Raw genomic sequence first — 20831 nt, 5'->3', positions numbered from 1 at the left:
GGGTGTGTTGGAGGTGGGAGAAGATGAAGCGCTCTTCCTCCAGCCGTCATGTTGCTATGGTCCAGATTCTCCTGCTCTTTGGATGCTGCCTGACCTGGTGCGCTTTTCCAGCAACGCATTTTCAGCTGCTTCTATATCCTGTTTTTTTTTAAATTTAGGTTTCCCATCTCTATTGTGCTAATATCATTTTAATTAACAGGTTGACCAAAATTCTATTGTGAGTTACTGTCCTTCAGATGAAATGAATCACTACCATCATTCAGGATGTTTGAAACATCACACTATTTCAGGAGAGTTAAGGAGATCATTCATTGTCCTGACCAAAACATATTAATCCAGTTCTCATCTCACTTCTGTTTGCAGGATCATGCTGCATATAAAATGGTTTCTTTGTTATCAGCAGAGTATAGTTCCTTCCATTTACAAGTACTTCAACCCATTTGAAATGTTTTGACATTTTTCTGAAAGGTACAGAAGTGTCTGTGACAGAGGAAAAAATACTTTTGCTTAACTTTGGTTTGGTGGCTAATTTTCTAAAATCAACCATAACACACACAATTTAAAACCTGTGTAAGGAAGAAGCTTGTATGGTTAATCTTGTATATCAAATTTCATCAGTTCCCATGGAATTCACTGCCTGAAAATGTAGTGAATGCGGTTTCGCAATAACTTAAAAAAAATACTCAAAGTAGGAAATCATGTGGGTCGAAAGGGAAAATTGGATGGGGTGGAACTAATCAAAATACTCTTTCAAGAGTCGGCGCAGAAACTATGGACCAAATAGCCTCCTGTGTTGCATCACTCTTTGAACTTATAGGCTCCACTTTTTGTGTGAAGCTCTGCCAGTTTCTCATTCTCAGTACCTGCTCAATTCCCTGTTAAAATTGTCAAATGAAACTGCTTACATCCCTTCTTCAAGTGGAACATTCCAGGTCCTTATGACCAATGGAAAAACATTGTTGTCCTCTAAGTAGAACTTTTCTGATGATTTTGAGTTCATGACCAGTTATTGACTTGGTCACTGGAGGGATTTTGTTTTCTTATGCACCCTATATATTTTCTAATCAGCATGTTTAGAGATGGTATTATATACCACTATCAAAGCTTTTCTTCATCTTGGAAATCTGTGTTCAGTACTTATCACATTACAAGGTGTATGGTCTTATCTTTTCCATTCTTTCTCAATGACTGAAGTCCCTCATCCCAGTAACACTCTGGTAAACCTGCTGCACCCTTTCTAATTCCTTTAAATCTAACTTTGAATTTTGTGCCTTGAATGGGCGCAATCTTCTAATCAAGGCCTACCGAGTAGTATTCCAGCATGATTTCATTGCTTTCATAATCTACTCATCTATTTATAAATTCAAGTAACCCATATACTACTTTAATCACTTTATCAACTTGCAGTACTGTTTTTATAGATTAGTGTACATGTGCGTTTGTCCCACTTATGTTGTTCTATCTTTCCATATTGATTCTTACAAAATACTGTGTTCCTCCACATTGACCTTTGTCTATAATGCTTCTGCCAACTTCACCGTCTTGTTTTATGTCACCAAGATGTGAAACTGGCTCCAATCATATGGAACAACAGCACTCAAAATAAACCAGGCTCTCTTTCCCATCCCCTCAGGCTTTTAAAGATTGTCCTGGAAAATTTAATCAAGGGGCTCGCCAATGAGAGAAAAGTTTCTTCTGTCGCTCGAATTAGGGAGAAGTGTCCTTGCGGAGGAAGAAGTGGCTTCAGGAAGCTCCACCTCGGGGAGTGGGGCAAGGATGGAGGCAGCAGGTAGGGAGTCAGGGCAGAGCAGACTAAAAAAGGAATAAAGAGGAAGGGAGGCTGCAAGAGGAATAAATGGGAGAAGGAAATCGCAAAAGTGTTGGGGGTGGTGGGAAGGAGGTTTGAAGAGAAGAGAGCAGAAGGTGGATCTAAGAGGGTGGCAGTGAGCAAAAGGCTCCAATGGAGGTGAAGGTGGCTGTAAGAGTGATGAGGAAGAAGGCTGAGAAGAGGTATGGAAGAAGGAAGCTGCAAGAGATGTAGGTGGTAGAATAAAGTTGCAATGGATTGTATTTTATTCACTCATGGGGTATGGGTGTCATTTATATGCTGTCCCAAGCTGCCTTTGAGAACATGGGTGAGCTGCATTCTTGAATGGCTGTAGTCCCTGTGTTTTAGGTAGACCCACAATGCCCTTCGGAGTTTCATTCAACAACAGTGAAGGACGAGCCAAAATATTTTCAAGTCAGGGTGGTGTCTGGCTTGGCAGCAAACTTGCATGTGGTGGTGTTCCCAGATATTTGCTGCCTTGTCTTTCAAGATGGAATGGCTGCAAGATTGAAAGATGCTATCTGAAGATCTTTAGTGAATTTCTGCAGTTCATCTTGTACATAGTACACACAGCTCCTACTAATCGTCGGTGGTGGAGGGAGTAGATGCTTGTGGATGTTGTGCCAATCAAATGGGCTGCTTTGTTCTGGATGGTGTCAAGCTTCTTGAGTGTTGCTGGAGCTGCACCAATCCAGGTGGTGGGGAATGGTGGGGGGGGGAACCATTCTATCACAATCCTGACTTTTTTGCCCTGTAGATGATGGACAGGCTATGGGAGTAAGGTGGTGAATTACTTGCTGCAGTATTCCTAGCCTCTGACCTGCTTTTGTAGCCACTGTATTTATATGGTGAGTCCAGTTGAGTTTCTGATGAATGGTAACCCCCAGGTTGTGGATAGTGGGGGTTTCACAAATTGTAGCAGCATTGAATGTCAATGACTGTGGTTAGATTGTCTCTTACTGGAGGTGGTCTGCCAAGCATTTATGTGGTGCGAATACTACTTTTCACTTGTCATCCCCAGCCTGGATGTTGACCAGACCTTGTTGCATTTGAGCATGGACTCCTTTAGTGTCTGAGAAGTTGAGAGTGGTACTGAACATTGTTCAATCATTGGCGAACGTCCCCAGTTATGACCTTATGATGGAGGGAAGGTCAGTGATGAAGCAGCTGAAGATGGTTGGGCCTAGGACTCTACCCTGAAGAATTCCTACAGAGATTTCCTTGAGATGACTGACATCTAACAACTACAACCATAACCATGTTCTGACATGCCAGGTATGACTCAAATCAGTGGAGAGTTTGTCCCCTGATTACAGTTATGTATCTAGTTATGCTAGAGCTTCTTGATGTCACACTCAGTCAAATGCAGCCTTGATGTTAAGGGTGGTCATTCTCGCCTCATCTCTGGAATTCAGTGTTCTTGTCCAGATTTTATCCAAGGCTGTAACAAAGTCAGGAGCAGAGTGGCCCTGGCAAAACCAAAACTGGGCATCTCTGAGCTGATTGTTACTGAGCAGGCACTGCTTAAAGCACTGTTGATGGGTACCTTCCATCATTTTACTGATGATGGAGAATAGACTGATCGGGCAATAATTGGCTGGGTTGGATTTGCCCTGTTTTTTTGTGTGCAGGATATGTCTGGCCGATTTTCCACATTGTCAGGTAGATGCCAGTGTTGTAATTGTAGTGGAAGAGCTTGGCAAGAGGTGTGGCAGATTCTGGAGTATAAGTCTTGGTACTTTTGCCAGAATGTTGTCAGGGCCCATAACTGTTGCAGTATCCGGTATTTCTAACTGTTTTGTGACATCATGTGGAGTGAATAGAATTGGTTGAAAGCTGGTATCTGTGATGCTGGAGACACCTGGAGGATGCCAAGAATTGTCACCAATTTAGTTTTTCTGGCTGAAGATTACTGCAAATACTTCAGGCTTATCTTTTGCATTGATTTGTTAGGTTTTTTCATTATTGAGGATGGGGATATTTGTGGAGCTGCTTCCTCTAATGAATTGTTTAATTGTCTGCCACCAATCCCACTTGGATCTGACAGGACTGCAGGGCTTAAATGTGATCTTTTGTTTGCGGGATCTCTTAGCTCTGTCTATCACTTACTGCTTATGCTGTTTGGCATACAAGTGGTCCTGTTTTGTAGCTTCAGCAGGTTCACACTTCATTTTTAGGTATGCCTGATGTTGCTGCTAGCACACCCTCCAGCACTCTTTATTGAACCAGGTTTGATCCCCTGGTTTAATGGTAATGTTTGAATGGGGGAATATGCCAGGCCATGAAGTCACAGATTGTGCTAGGGTACAGTTCTGCTGCTATTGATGGCCCAAATTGCATCATGGATGCCCAGTCTTGAGTTACTAGATCTGTTCGAAGTCTGCCCCATTTAGTGTGGTGATAGTGCCATGCAACAGGATGGAGGCTATTCTCAATGTGAAGGCGGGACTTGGTCACTATTACTAATACTGTCATGGACAGGTGCATCTACAGCCAGCAGATTGGTAAGGATGTTTTTCCAGTCAAGATTAGAGTGGTGCTGGAAATGCACAGTAGGTCAGGCAGCATCTGAAGAACAGAAAATTTGATGTTTCGGGCAGGAACCCTTCATCAGCCCTTCATCCAGAAGCTTCCCCCAGCCTCTGGAACTGCTCGGCCACTATTAGCCACGAGGCCGGGATAGCTACCATCACCATGGCGATCAATGATACCACTTCTGCCCCCACTAAACAGCAGCCACGGCCGCTCATGCCACCTTTGCGACCATCAGCCAGACAACAGCCGCCCAAATCACCGGACTACCAAACGCCACCACAATCGCCACACAATCCACCATCGCTGGGACCAACACAAGGCCCAACCGAGAACACACTTCTGTCCCCCACCCCCTGCCAGTGTTGCAGCCATTTCTGCCTCCTCTGACATCACTTCTGATACCCACATCACCCCTGACGCTGTGCATTCCATGACTTCCATGATCAAGGCCATTTCTGCAGAAATTTCCTGCTCCTCGGATGCTGCCTGACCTGCTGTGCATTTCCAACACCACTCTAATCTTGACTCTAATCTCCAGCATCTGCAGTCCTCACTTTTGCCTAAAGATGTTTTATCCCCTAAAATTGGTTCCCTCACCACCTGTCTTTTAGGACTTGACCAACTCAATCAGCAGTGTTGCTGCTGAGCCAGTCTTGGTGCTGAATGTGGAAATGCCCTACCAAGAGTATATTTTGCATCTTTGTCATCCTCAATGCTTCTTCCAAGTGTTATTCAATATGGAGGAGTAATGATTCATCAGCCAAGGGAGGATGGTGCGTGGTAATCAGCAGGAGGTTTCCTTGTCCATGTTTAACCTAAAGTGATGACATTTGATGAGGTCTCTATTTGAATGTTGAGGATTCCCAGGGTAACTCTGTCCTGCTTGCATACCGCTGTGCCTCCCCCTCAGCTGGGTCTGCCCTGCCAGTGGGACAGGCCGTATCCAGGAATGGTGACGGTCCTGTCATGGACATAGTCTGTAAGATATGATTTGATTATGTCGGGCTGTTGGCTTGACTAGTCTGTGAGACAGCTCTCCCAATTTTGGTACTAGCCCTCAGATGTTAATAAGGAGGATTTTCAGGGTTGACAGGGCTATCATTGCTGTTGTCATTTCTGGTACCTAGGTTGATGCCAGCAAACAAACACCAGGAAGGGAAGATGTTGTTTGTAGCTTTCAATGTCAATTTATTCACATATCCTCTGTTTGATAGCTTTTATTTGGAAATCCTTCATTATCAGCAACTCCAAACAACATGTAACATGTGAATGATCAAAGTTTCTTTCAAATGCCTGTATGTTTTCAGGTACATCCTGCACAAAAACAAAAGAAGGACTAATCCAATCCTGCCAGTTAGTGCACCATTGATAGAAGGGTTCATTCAACTATGCCAACAAGCGACAGATACTTAGCAGTAATCAGCTCATTGATGCTCAGTTTACCTTTTGCCGGGTCCACTCAGGTCCTGACTTCATTGCAGCCTTGATTCAAACAGGGGAATCTGAGCTGAACCCAGGAGTGGAGGTGAGACTGATTGCCCTTGATCATTGTTACATTTGACCAATTGTGGCATCAAGGAACCCTAGCAAAATTAGACTCCTTGGGAATCAGTGGTAAGTTCTCTGCTGAGTGGTGTCATTTCTGGCACAGAGCAAGATGATTGTGGTTGTTGGACGTCAGTTTTCACATTTGCAGGACATCTCCTGTCAATCAGCTGTGCCATTGCCCTTGAATGTGGTGTATTTCATAGTTTTGTACTTTTCTTTGAGAAGACTACATTGGCAGGATCTTTGTCACTTGCTGTCTATTGACAAGGATCGGTGAAGCAGGCAATGTCTGGGACAACATTTCTAGTTCCTTCCTGGCATTTTGGAGGTAAATAGTATGCTTCTGAAAAAGGATGCTTGGTTTCTTAAGGGGCTGTTGAGTTCCACCTCTGGTTTCTTCCATTGAGAAACAACCCTTTAGCTTGAGCAATTTGTGTGCAACATTATGGCTATAGCTCCCAGTGAATCCGTCACTTCAACTCAATTGTTCACCTCCTGCCACATGGCTCATGACAGATGGTGCATGAAAGATAATGGCTAGTCGATGAACTTGAATTGTGTGCATGGATTATGGTGAGGGAAAGTTGTGCATAGTCAACTGATTTAGAATGCTGGACTTAGCAAAGAGCAAGCGAATGTGGTTGAAAGTGTTCAGAAACAAGCATTGAAATTAATCATAGATAACATGCACTGAAGCTACTTTGACATAATAATGTAACTGAATGCATTGAATTTTACTTCCTATGAACACTACCATGTGTCACATCCACAAGAAAGTAAACCTGTGATGGAATTAAGGAGAAAGTATGCCATCTTCAATAAGCTAGTGAATGAATAGACCACAAGGCAATCCAACATTATAAATTCACAAATAGTAGGCGAATTATTAAGATGTTAATGAATTTAACCTGACAACACATAATATGGATTTCAATATGAATGCAGAGTTTGGTAGACCTTTCATTTTCTGTAAATTAAGAAGACCTATGTATTGCAACATATTGTAATTGCTTATAAACTTCAATATTCATGGTTTTATTATCTTTTTATTATTTTATGCTTTTTAATTTTGTTTTCATGATTAGCTTTACCTATGAATTATGATTAATGGTTTTATTTGTATCAACATCAGAATTTGGCTCTTATGTCATCATTCCTTTTAAAAAAAATCACCTATTTATCTGTGTCTATTCTGTTATTCTGACCTATCTTGAACCAGTTTCAAAACATCTAAATAGCTGGCAAAAGTACTGGATATAGTGGATGAACTGGATGTCTTCTGTCGTGTTGATGCCTATGTGTTCTACAACACTGTGATGACTTGTCTTCAATACCTCTGGATCTTGGGTTGTTCTCAATTGACAAGTTGCAGAATCAGTCTTCATGTGCCCGGGTAAACAAATCCCTAGGTGATTGAGGCTAGGAGATCTGATGGCTGCTGTCATTGGTTTAGTCTTCTTATTTAACCTGGGTCATTGTTGTTCTTTACTAATAGCTACTTGGAGTCACATGCGAGAGCTGAGTGAAGGTGATAACCAGTATAAAATGAACCACACCTACTAGAAATATTATCCCTTCCTCTCCAATTAGATGGTTTCCTACCAACACCCTAGAATTAGGGAGGGTGAAGAGAATCTTATGGATTTTACTGCGTGTATGAACAAAATGTTCACAGTTGACTTTTTTTTATGGTTCTTATATCTTCCTACAGGCTGGGAGTCTCAACTTCTGGAAACTGGGTTCCTTAGTATTTTCCTGTGTCCTGTGCTGACTCTCCGCACCATTCCACATCACACACCATCATCCAAAATTGTCATATGGTCTTTTCGTTGGCTCATTTTCCGCATCATGCTGGGGGCGGTAAGAGTTTTATTAATAATTTAATGCAACTACCAGATTTCAGTGCAGTTGTCTGTTTTTCAACATTAATTAGCAGCAGATGCTATTTCGTTACATATAACCAGAGTGGGTGACATTTGAAGAATGAAGTGATTTAAACAGGCTCTTCTCAAGCATTCATTGACGAAATAACAGAGGAGGAATAGAGGGATCTGAACCTGGCAGCCGAAGTTAAATCATCGGAACAGATCTGATTTGATTTATATTTACCTATTGCATTACATTTAATGTTTATCCTTAAGCATCCTTTACACTTTTCTTTTCTCCATAAGACCATTGTTTAATTTTTTTTTCATTCTTATTGCCTTGCTTCTATCTGGTAATCACATATTCTGTTAGCTACTGCCTTTAGGGAGATAGTAAGAACAAGCAAATCTTGCATATTCTACTTTGAGTTGCAAGCTACAAACTCAGTTACAGTCACTGATAAATCTAATAAAGGATCCAGGAAAAACTTCCTACCTGGAGAGTGATGACTTCTTACCATATGGAGTTGTTGAGCCAAATATTATACATGTATTTAAGAGGTAACTATATAAATACATGAAAAAGAAAGGAACAGATGGTCAACTGAAATAGATTGGGAGTGGACTCTTGTGCAGCATGAACAATTTTACAGTTGGTCCATTCCTATTTGTAACATTTGTAATTATATAAATGGAAGTACATAATATGGTTTAAGCATCTTGTTTTATTTTTTCTCTCCACATGGTGAATCACAAGAGAATTGATTTAATAATACTCAAATAATTAAGAATATTACACTAACTGACACCATCAATTAACTAGAATTCAACACCTGGAAGAAGATTAATGAGAAGATGGGATCCATTGGTCAATTAATAATAAATGATATTATTTTCCTGTATTTACATGAGAAGTGTTTACATGGGAATTAGTTGTTTGTGATCCTGTGTAGTCAATTGGATCTTTGTAGAATGAGACTTGTCAAAGGCAAAGTAATCAAATAAATGCATAATACTGTAGATGCTGAATATCTGAACTAAAAGCAGGAAGTGCTGGAGAAGCTCAGCAGGTCTGGCAGCATCTGTGGAGAGAGACTGCTTTGTGGAGCATCTCAGCTCTGTGTGTACAGATGACTGCAATCTTCCAATTACTTGCCATTTCAAAAAAAATGCGTCCCATGCAAAACTTTCCCTGTTTGGCCTGCAACAGTGTTCATGCAAATTACAACGCAAACTTACACACCTTACAGCCTCAATATTGAATTCCACAACTTCAGAAAATGACCTTTTGAGTCTTCCATTTTCCTTCCATCCTCCTGCATCCGTTTCAACGATGGGTCATTGGACCCAAACGTTAACTCTGATTTCTCTCCACAGATGCTGCCAGACTTGCTGAAATATTCCAGCAATTTCTACTTTTGTTTCAGATGTTCAGCATCTGCAGTTTCAGTTTTTAACATTGAGTGTTGTTTGCCTCATTGTCTGTTAAAGATATTACTTATAAAATAACCTTGTGTGGAACATAATTAAATTCTGTGAATTAATTCAATTTTTGTCTTTTTTTTAGTTTTTATACTAACCATATCTTGGAGCTCTTCTAAATCCTTTCATCGTTACCTGTAAATAATTTCTGAATTAATTTTAGCTTGAATCTGACAACCTGGATTTGTGAGTTGAACAAGGTTGAGTCTGTTTATGGAAATTGTCCTTTTACTGTGGATTCTGGTTAAGAGTTGGGAGAAAATTAAAGTTGCAGCAAACTGAATCCAGGGACACCACAAGTTAGATAATTGTTTTATTTGGTTTCAATACTGTCTAATGTAACATTGCTTCAACAAAATCCTCAAGAAGGAGGCTGTTTGTTTCAGAGCTCAGGCTAGAGCCTAAGAGTAGTGTGTCTTTCACTTCTACTCAGATAAAATTTCAGGTGCTGCATTAGTGATATCTGTAGGCTTATGGAGGAGATATTTTATTAATGAGGAAAATAAGATAATTTAACAAAATGACCTCTGTTCCAATACCAATAACTTACAGACATTTAATCCCTAATAGGCCTTTGAGAATGGAACTTGAAGTCGATAAAGTAGCTATGGTCAGTTGAAACTGACTTAAAAAATCATATAAACCAAAATCAGGCAACAAAGCAGGGTCACATATAAAGACCACAAGCTACCAAGAAAAAATTGAGAGAAATTAATGGCAATAAACACTAGTTTCTTCTCATGATCTGCAATAATCTGTAGTTTTAATATTTGATGCCAGTTTCAGTTCAAAGCATGAACACTATGATAGCAAGTAATCGTTCGCCTCATTTATCCAACTGCTGTTAACTTGCAACCAACTGCAGCTGTTTCACTGTAAATGGTCAAGAATAAATTGTGCTCAGTTCATACTTCAACATACCTTAAAAGTAAACACTTTCACTTCTGGTTGCTGGAGTTGAACTCCTCTGCAAAGTGGGACTACTGCACTATAGTGATAGAACTTTTGTAAATTTTCTTCCATTTACTGCGGAAAGAAGAGTCTGGTGCATACTCAGGCTTTTTGTGCAGATGGTGCATAAATCTAGTTATTTTTAAGTGTAAATCTTGGGGAACTGAATTCAGTTTGAACTATCATGACCTGAATGTGTGTTATGTGCAATATGTTGTACTCACAGACTTATTCTGTTTTTGTCTCTTTATGAAATTAAGCTCATTATGAAATGAAGTGGTATGTGTTTCTTTTGGTCAAAACTATAGAAACATATCCTTGATGTGCCTGGGATTGGGCATTCCACTTCACAATTTATATAATGAAGAAAATGTATGAATAATCCTTTTGTGCCCAAATTCTTCCACTTTATTGATCAATTCAGTCTTTAAATCAATATTACTGACTACATAAAATGAAAGGGAAATATTGTGTATTGCATAGTTTTCAAAATAGTATCTTAACGTCTTTGATGCTTTTTTTGTTGACCCAAGATTTCAATTTTGGCACAGTGAGCAATATTTGTGCTTTGTTTTATTCCATTCACTTAAAGCAAAACTAAGATCTAAAAATCTTGCAACTTTTAGCCTGTGGTTTCCACAATCAAAATGCAAATGCTGCATTTCTTTTCTTTAGCAGTGGATCTGATCTATTGTGTCTGAGAGTTAAAATATGATGGAGAACTGAAAATAGAGGGCCTGGAATCATTTAAGATGTTACTCTGGGTGGGGGCACTCTAGGGTTCTTCTTGATAGTTGAATTGGGCCAAATGGCTTTCCTCATCTATAATTATTTCATGATTGGCACTTTTTTGTTTATCTTACTCATGGTCGACAGCAAGCAGCAAGGAGACAACTTCAAGTACAGTCATTTTTGTTGGAATAGCTTTCTCAAGCACTGTACATTTGTCAAATGTGTTGACGAAGGAAATAAGTTATTTAGATCACAATAAACAAATTGTTTTCATCAATATTGAAACAAAATATTTGCAAAATTCCTTAAATGTACAAAATTACAATAAATTCTTTGCAAGGTGAGAAAACTGGTATAGTCTACTCTGATCCAGAACTGCATGAATTTGTTAATCTGACAGTTGCTTAGCAATGCTCTCAGTAATTTGCTAGACTTAATCCATATGGTTTATCAAAACATAGAGGATTAAGAGATGTGGGTAATGTTCAACAAGTAGTTTCAATATAAGGTTTTTGAGATAACTTGAAAAACTGCTCATTGCTGGAACAAACCTCCATATGGTCCTAGTTGCTACATTCTGATTTTTTCCAGCCTATGCAGGCCATTGTAATCCTTAGTCAAAGGGACCAAAAGTGGTTATTTTCTGTCGCCAGCAGCCAAGACTACCAGCAACGCATAAATATTGCAAATCAGTTTAAGATGTCTAAGTAATGTGCCATCCATCTGTTTAATGAGGCTAGGGATGTTAATGTCAGTGGGGGTGACCAATATAGTAAAATGGGAAATGTTGCAGATGGCTGCCATTTCAAAGTTTGATTTCTGGAACAGTCACAGGCTCCAACAGTTTAAATTTGAATAATTAAGTAAAATTCATATAATGCAACCAAATTTATACAGTTACAAAATCGAAGTTTGTAATTTGTAGTTTGGCTTAATTGTAGAATCATAGAATCCTGTAGCCCAAAAGAAGACTATTTATCCTATTGTGCCTATGTCAACTCCTTTAAAAAAAATCATGAGGCCCATTCTCCACATAAACCTACAATTTTTTTTCCCTTCCAGACATATATATGGAGGCTACTGTTCCATCAAGTTTCGCTATGCTTTCAACCAAACAACAGTGCAAAATGTTACAGATGCTGGAAATCTGAAGGCAAACATAAAAAATGCTCAGAATAGGTTTCGGATGCATAGCCTTTCATGGGAATTGACAAAACTTTGTGCAAGTGAAACAGCAAGAAGTTATATAAAATATTTTATAATATCAACATTAAATGTAACATATAATATAATGAAAAGTACTTAGCTGCTTTACAGGAGCATATGAAATAAATATGAGCCATCATATTGGGTCCAATGACCAAATGTTTAGTCAAAATGTAGAGAAAGGCAAAATGGTCTAGGGAGGCCATTCCAGACAACAGTAGGCACTGTCATTAGTGGTGGAATAAGTAAAACCTGGGATGCTCAAGTATCCAGAATGAAAGGTGCATAAATGTCTGAGGGTTGTGGACCGACAGGAAATTACAGAGTTATGGAGGGATTTGAATTACAAGGATGAGAGTTTTAATATCAAGATGCTGTTTTGACTGGGAGTCATTGTCAGTTACTAAGCACAGTGGTGACAGCAGGGATCAGAACTTGGTGTGCGTTAACTCATAGGCAAGGAGAGTTTTGGATGAACTGAAGCTTATGGAGGGTGGAATGTGGGAAACCAGCCAAGTATGCATTAAAATAGTCAAATCCAGAGATAAATCCAAGACATGAGTGAGGGTTTCCAGAGCAAATAAACCGAGAGGGGCCATGTTATGTGCAGAGAGATAACTTGCCTTGGTGGTAACACAATTATGAAGTCAAAATTTCATCTTGCGATCCAATGTGGCACCAATTTTGTGAAGAGACTTGCTTAACCTTACACTTGGCAAGGAGAAGAAGGATTTAATAACCAGGCAATCGAGTTTGGGCTCTGTTCTGTTGTTACAAAGGTGAAGGCAGGAATGTGGGAAAAAGTATTTTAGGTGATGCCTGATATGTAATTGAGGTCAGCAGACAAGAATGGTGAAAGGTTTCAAGGTGCAAGATCAAATTGAATAATATTGTGAATAAAACAAATAATGCATCTGAAGGAGCGAGAAATGATAGGATCCTGAATGTTTCTTTTACATTCAAATAAAAGCCAATCAAAAAATGAGAGAGAAATAAAAGCAGCAGAAAGAGTGGAGCTGAAAAGGGATTGGACACTCTTGGTAAAAAGGAGACAGATCAGACAAGGAAACTGTCCGATGAAGGACATTGGAACAATCATGGTTGTAAGTGAGAAGAGACTAATCAAGGGACATCGAGTGATCTAATCAATAAAGTTGCTGTCGGTGAAGCAAGTACCAGCAGAAACAAGGGGTCTAGTAGGGCAGTCCTATGCCTTGGGCTTGAGTTAGAAGTTCAGGGCAGGTGGAATAGCTGACAATCCTAGAAAGAATGACTTGATGTTTGATGATGTAATTATTGTTCACAGGAGGTTGGAAGAAGTGTCAGAAAGTTGTTGGCCCTCTGCTAGATAGAGGTTGCTCCACCAGACAACATAGCATCTCTTTATCAGAGTTTCAGAGGCGGTCCATTCCAAATTATTGTTACACTCTGCTTGAAAACTCTGCCAGGAGTTTCTCAACTATTGTCTACTACAAGCCTGCTTTCAGTAGGCAATGTACATGTCCACCTGGGCTAAGCTTGTAATTATTAGCTGCATATATGGGATAGAATCTTTGCTTGCTGTGCAAGCTTCATGTAGAAATTGAGCACATCAAATGGTTACCATGATCAGATTATTTAGACTCATAGCGTCATAGAGATGTACAGCACGGAAACAGACCCTTCGGTCCAACTCATCCATGCAAACCAGATATCCTAACCTTATCCAGTCCCATTTGCCAACACTTGACCCAGATCCCTCTAAATTCTTCCTATTCATATACCAATCCAGATGCCTTTTAAATGTTGTAATTGTACCAGCCTCCATCACTACCTCTGGCAGCCCATTCCCTGCATGAAAACGTTGCTCCTTAGGTTCCTTTTAAATTTTTCCCCTCTCACTCTAAACCTATGTCCTCTAGTTTGGGACTCCTCCACCCCGGGAAAAGACCTTCTTGCTGTATAATGTGCAAACTCATGAGTGGGCATAGATAATGACTTTTGGTTCTGAGAAGTGCCTTCTTGCCCTCCGATCACCTTGAGTACGGTAAGATATCTCAAAAATCTGAGCAACAGGTAAAGCTAACTGTTCACACAGGTTCACAGCAGCAACAGGAGTGATGTTTGCCACGAATAGACTGCTACTGTCAAACTTAACATACTCTGCCTTTCACACAAATGAGTAATATATATATGAATTTCAGTGGCACTGTAAAGCTAATTATATAGCCCATGCATCCCAAAGACTGACAGATAGTTTGAGATAGCATCTCCCTTCGACTGTTTGCGGCAGAGAATGCCTAAACCAGTCAGTGCTCTCGAAACTCTATACACAGTGTCGAACATTACATGTGATCTGTGTTTGGACAACATTTGCTGAATAATCCCTGTGTGTGTAAATAATTATGCTGAAATTGCATTTAAGTTTGTCAGATGGACTAGCAGTGTGGCTTAATCGTGCGTAGCAGAAGCTGCAAGTGTTTATGCACAGGACCCTGTTCCTTTCAGACAGAAAGAACATGTACATTCACACAGCCTGTTTCAACTGAAAAAAAATAGGTGACTACCATTTTTCGGTTTATTTGTCAGGGCAAAACCTCAATGAGAGTCAATTTGATTTTAATTTGTACAAAGCTTGGCATTTAACTATTAATCAGAATCTAAATGGTAAATGCTCCTTGCCAATACCCCTATCAATCAAAGTCTGTGTCTGCAAAACAGCAGCTGTGTTTATACTACATGTTGCTGCCCTTTACATGATATTCTTGCAAATTGCCTTGATGAGTGTAACTTGATTTAATGTTTTGAAGAGGTGACCAGATATATGGATAAAGGAAATCTTTTTGACATAGTATACTTGGACTTCAGCAAGACTTTTGATAAGGTTTCACATGGGAGACTGCTAACAAAGGTCAGAACCTGTGGGATCCAAAGAAATTTGGCAAATTGCATCTAGAATTGGCTGAGTGTAGGAAGTAAAAGGTGATGGTTGAGCGATCTTTATTCAACTGGAAGTCTGTGTCCTATCGGGTTCCACAGGGGATAATTTTGGGGCCTTGCTGTTTGTGGTGTATATAAATGGTTCAGACTTGAACATAGGAGTGTTGGTCAATAAGTTTGCAGACGATACAAAAGTTAGTAGTGCTGTAAATAACAAGGAGGATAGCCTTAGATTACAACAGGTTGTAGTGGGCTGATCAGTGACAAATGGAATTCAATCTGGATAAGTATGAGGTGCTGTACTTGGGCAGGACATTCAAGGCAACTAAATACGTGATTAACGATTGGACTCTGGACAGTCCCAAAGGACAGAGGGATTTTGGTGTGCATATACACCAGTCTCTTAAGGTGTCAGAATAGGTGGATAAAGTGGTTAAGGAGGTAAATGGCATACTTGCCTTTATTAATTAGAGTTTAAGAGCAGAGAAGTTATGCCGAAACTATATAAAACGTGGGTTAGGCCACAGCTCAAGTATTGTGTGTGATTCTGGAATCCACATGATAGGAGGAATGTGATTATACTGGAAATGATGCAAAGTAGATTCACGAGGATGCTGCCTGGGCTGGAGTGTTTCGGTTGTGGAGAGATTGGGGTTGATTTTTTTAGAACCAAGGAACTTGAAAAGGGACATGAATGAGATGTGTAAAATTATGAGGGGTGCAGATAGAGTAAGCAGGAAGAAACTTTTCCCTTTGATGGAGGAATCAATGACCAGGGGCATAGATTTAAGGTAAGGGGCAGGAGGTTTAGAGGAGATGAGGAAACTATTTTTTTTCACCCAGAGGAATCTGGAGCTTACTGCTTGTACGGCTGGGAGAGGCAGAAATCCTCATAACATGTCAGAAGATGTGCACTTGTGATGCCAAGGCAAACAAGGTAATGAACCAAATGGGATTAGAATTGTTAGTTTGTTGTTTTTGACTGGCACGAATCCCAAAGAGCCTTTTTCTGTGCTGCAGAACTCTATGAAAAACTTTGAAAAATTTGACTCTTCCAGCAGTACCAAATAACCGTTTATTCATAAATATGAAAACGCTGGAGTCCATTTTCACTGTGGGGAAAATGGTGCAAGGGAACCCTGAGCTATTGCAAAGATTGAACAAAACCTGATTTCTTGGAATATAGTGCTGGTTTACTTGGTCTATTTGAAGCATTTCTAACAAGTTAAAAAATGCTGTGGAAATTACAGAAATAGAATCCTTTAATTATGTTCTCTGAAACAGCAAAATGTTATCGAATTTTGCCCTGTTTCTACTACTTCAAAAGGACAGTAATATAGAAAATGTTATATGACAGAATGAAGCAAAAAAAATTACTTAGCAAATCTAGTTCCTTTCAGAACGAGATTATTTTGATCATAATTACACTGGTATAATTTTAGATTTTGTGTTTCAGAAGTCCATTTTAAAATTCCTTGAGGGCATTAGTGTATTTTCCCTATTTGCAGCCAGGGTTTGATCTCCTAATATAATAGCCTAAAGTAAGAATCTGTTCTGTTCCTGTTCTCAATAATTAAATCATTATATGTCTGAGCAATTAATTTTCACCTGTCCACTTTAAAATATTGGAAAATTGCAGCCCGGTGAGTCCAAGAAGATGATTTCTACCCCACAGTATACAAGAGCAATCTTTGTTATACATTTGTTCTAGGTATTGTAAGTTAAGGGCTAAATTTTTACTCCATTATTTAACATAGTAAAGTCTTAGTGTGATACTGCCAGTGTCTGAGTAAATGTATTGATTGACTAGTGTGGCATTAAGGATTATGGACAAGAATAATTTCCTCTGTAGCGATTACTTTGTGCTGCATTAGCTCGTTGTTAATCGAGCAGTCACAAGTCAGTTCATGTGGCATCAGCAGACTGATCTGTGGAAAATGAACAAACTAACCCAAAATATGCTCCTTTTTTAAATTCACTTGTGGGATGTTGGCATTGCTGGCTGGCCAGCATTTATTGCCAAACTCTAGTTGCCCTTGAGAAGGTGATGGTGAACTGCTTTCTTGAACCGCTGCTGACCCCTTGCTGTGGGTTGACTCTCAATGTCATTAGGGAAGGAATTCCAGGATTTTGACCTCACCACAGTGAAAGAACAACGATATATTTCCAAGTCAGGATGGTGATTGGCTTGGAGGGGAACCTGAAGGTTGTGGTATTCCCAAGTATCTAATGCCCTTATTCTTTTAGATGGAAGTGGTTGGGGGTTTAGAAGTGGCTGTCAAATAACTTTGATGAATTTCTGCAGGGCATCTTGCAGATAGTACACACTGTTCCATTGACCGTCAGTGATGGAGGGAGTAGATGCTTGTGGGTGCGATGCCAATAAAACAAGCTGCTTTGTCCTGGATGGTGTCAAGCTTCTTGAGTGTTGTTTGGGCTGCACCAATCCAGGCAAGTGGGGAGTATTCCATCATATGCCTGACTTATACCTTGTAGATGGTGGACAGGCTTTGGGGAGTCTGGAGATGAGTTACTCATCACTGTATTCCTAGCCTCTAACTTGCTGTTAAAGCCACTACGTTTAGATTGTGAGTCCACTTGAATTCTTAGTCAATGGTAAGCCCAAGGATGTTGGTGGTGGGGAAGTCAGTGATGGTAACACCATAGAATGTCAAGGGTGGTGTTTAGAATGTCTCTTAATGGAGATAGTAGTTGCCTGGCATTTCTGTAGTGTGGATGTTACTTGCCACTTGTCACCCTAAACCTGGATGTTATCCAGATTTTGTTATTTTTTAACATGGACTGCTTTAGTATCTGAGAGGTCATGAATAGTGCAGAACATTGTACAAGCATTGGTGAACACCCCCACTTCTGAACTTATGATAGAGGGAAGGTCGGTGATGAAGCAATTGAAGATGGTTGGGCCTAGGACACTACCCTGCAGTGATGTCTTGGAGCTGACAATACTGACTTTCCAGCAATCATAACCATCTTCCTATGTGCCAGGTCTGGCTCCAAATGGAGAGTTTGTCCTTTGATTCCAGTTTTCATAGGCCTCCTTAATGCCAGATTTGGTTGAATGTGACCTTGGTGTCAAAGACTGTTACTTCCATCTTACCTGTGGGGTTTGATTGGCATCACATCTGCAAAATTCTACTCCCTTCACCACCAACGCTGGGGTAAGATTTCACCTCTTTTGCTCATGTTTGAACCAAGACTGTAATGAGATCAGAAGCTGAATGGCCATGACGGAACCCAAACTAGCATCACTGAGGAGCTAGTGCTGCTTGATAGCACTGTTAATGACACCGTCCGTCTCTTTACTGATTCAAAGTATGCTTTGAAAACAAGTACTGAAAGTAAGCGCCATTTCTACAGCTGCTTATTCAATCAGTGATTAAAGTGTGGTTGCAGATGAACTGGAACTGAAGATTTATGTAGAGATGGAGCTTTCGTTAGTACATGGCTGATTGGACTGTGAATCTGTAATCCAGTTATCTATGACAAAGGCCCTCTGCTTGCCAACACTTCTGTCAAAGTTTTCAGATAGTTAAGCAGCTTGAGACTATGAATAAAATATGGAGAAGCTTTCAGATTGCTGCCAGCTTCAGAACTATCTCTGTTCTCTACAATAAAAGTGACTTCAAGCCTGAGAAAAGCTAGTTTATCTTCCCTTCAGCACTTTTTGTAAGCTGTGACTTGTGATTGACAAGTCAGGGACCTTTAATAAGTGAACCAATTAGCCTATGCCTCTTGCAAATTAATGGAAGCATCTGGAGAAGGATGACTAGGAGGCAGTATCTGTCCTGCACAAGAATAATAAAAATTAACTCAGCAGCCTTGAGAACAGGAACCACTGAACTGCTTTCCCAGTATTTCCCTCTGTCCAGCACACACTTTTATTCCCTTTGATTTTTGTGTGTTTGCTTGTGTGTGTATGAGCTTTAAAGTTTAAATTAGAAGAGTTATATGCCGACAGTTCATATTTGTTTACCTGTACCAAGAGTCTATTTACTTGTAATAAAGAATAATTCTTGTTAGCTACACCAACCTGTTCTGTTCTTTTTGTCAACCTTAGTCCCAAAGTTCAGCACATTGGGGAATTTTGTGCACTTATTTTAAAATCTTCAACTTGTGTGACGATTCTGGGAATAATAAGACTTGATTTCCACCATGCTACCCCAGTGAGGTATGACTATTTCAATTTTCAATTTTTTGTACATTTTTTGACAACTGTGCACATTTTTGAGACATTGATTGAATTGCATGTTCAAGAAATGACACCCTGATTGTGAAAATAGCAGGAAAACAAAATCAGAATTCCATCTCATTGTCCTAGTTATGATTTGTTATTTGATTGTCTGAAAAGACTTATTTGAATTTTTTGCACATAAATTGGCTTGTTCAAACCTGGCAACACTTAAGAATTAGCACATGCCAGCTAATTTCTTTGAATGTCCCTTTTAAATGTTACTTATGTTAGTGAAAAAACTTGATTGTTTTGAGTTTAATCATTTTATACCCAGTACTAGATGTCTAGGATAGCAGTCACTATGAGTTAGTACTTGAGAAGAAATTCTAAACTTGTAAACCTCCTTACTGAAATTAGACTGAATTTCAAGTCATATGATTTCTTTCTTGCTTTGAATGATGTCTGGGTGTGAAGTATGAGGATTTTGATGCTGACAAACACTTTTTAGAAGTGCTGACAATCTCTGCTAGCATTTGGCTTCTTTTCTGAAATAGTCTTTACTGTACTACACTCTACAAAAGACAATTTACAGATGAGTGTTTATATTATCTTAATAGATATATCCAACATCAACCTGATAGAATGACTTCCGAGATGTGATATGTATTCCTGCTGTCGTATGCCTCCTGGCATCAAATGTGACAGCAAAGTAGAGCAAGTTCATACTTCTCCTTTGCATTGTTTGAAATTTTGACAGATTTGGACAGAATGCCACTTTCAATATGTATAGGATTGCACAGCTTCCAAAAGGTGCATATTGTTGGGACCATATTGTTGAAGAGGAGAGTGTGAAACGGACTGGTAAGCTAGAAGAGATACTTGTTAGGAAGGAAGATGTGTTGGGTATTTTGAAAAACTTGAGGATAGACAAGTCCCCCGGGCCTGACGGGATATATCCTAGGATTATCTGGGAAGCAAGAGAGGAAATTGCAGAGCCGTTGGCAATGATCTTTTCGTCTTCACTGTCAACGGGGGTGGTACCAGGGGACTGGAGAGTGGCGAAATTTGTGCACCTGTTCAAAAAAGGGAATAGGGATAACCCCGGGAATTACAGGCCAGTTAGTCTTACTTCGGTGGTAGGCAAAGTAATGGAAAGGGTACTGAGGGATAGGATTTATGAGTATCTGGAAAGACACTGCTTAATTAGGGACAGCCAGCACGGATTTGTGAACGGTAGATCTTGTCTTACAAGTCTTATTGAATTCTTTGAGGAGGTGACCAAGCATGTGGATGAGGGAAGAGCAGTGGATGTAGTGTACATGGAATTTAGTAAGGCATTTGATAAGGTTCCCCATGATAGGCTTATGCGGAAAGTCAGGAGGCATGGGATAGAGGGAAATTTGGCCAAATTGGATAGAAAACTGGCTACCCAGTCGAAGTCAGAGAGTGGTGGTAGATAGCAAATATTCAGCCTGGAGCCCAGTTACAAGCGGAGTCCCGCAGGGATCAGTTCTGGGTCCTCTGCTGTTCGTAATTTTTATTAATGACTTGGATGAGGGAGTCAAAGGGTGGG

The 20831-nt window shown here is 39.8% G+C and overlaps 1 protein-coding gene across 6 annotated transcripts in view; it reads left to right on the top strand.

The window, feature by feature from the left end:
- lmf1 (lipase maturation factor 1) overlaps positions 1–20831 on the top strand; it is a 598451-nt gene that overhangs the window by 164344 nt on the left and 413276 nt on the right. For 4 of the 6 annotated variants that reach the window (XM_043711866.1, XM_043711864.1, XM_043711863.1 and 1 more), the window contains one exon: positions 7623–7771. The exons of 1 other annotated variant lie outside the window; for it this stretch is intronic. In XM_043711866.1, coding sequence (XP_043567801.1) covers positions 7623–7771 — 149 coding nt within the window. Of the gene's footprint in view, positions 1–1697; positions 1790–7622; positions 7772–20831 lie in introns of those variants that run through there. One more of the 6 variants, XM_043711867.1, reaches the window with a different exon arrangement.

The sequence above is a fragment of the Chiloscyllium plagiosum genome, chromosome 21 (genome assembly GCF_004010195.1).
Source record: "Chiloscyllium plagiosum isolate BGI_BamShark_2017 chromosome 21, ASM401019v2, whole genome shotgun sequence".
In the NCBI taxonomy this organism is placed as follows: domain Eukaryota; kingdom Metazoa; phylum Chordata; class Chondrichthyes; order Orectolobiformes; family Hemiscylliidae; genus Chiloscyllium; species Chiloscyllium plagiosum.
The sequence above is the reverse complement of the archived record's forward strand: the minus strand, read 5'-3'. Positions and strand labels throughout refer to the sequence as shown.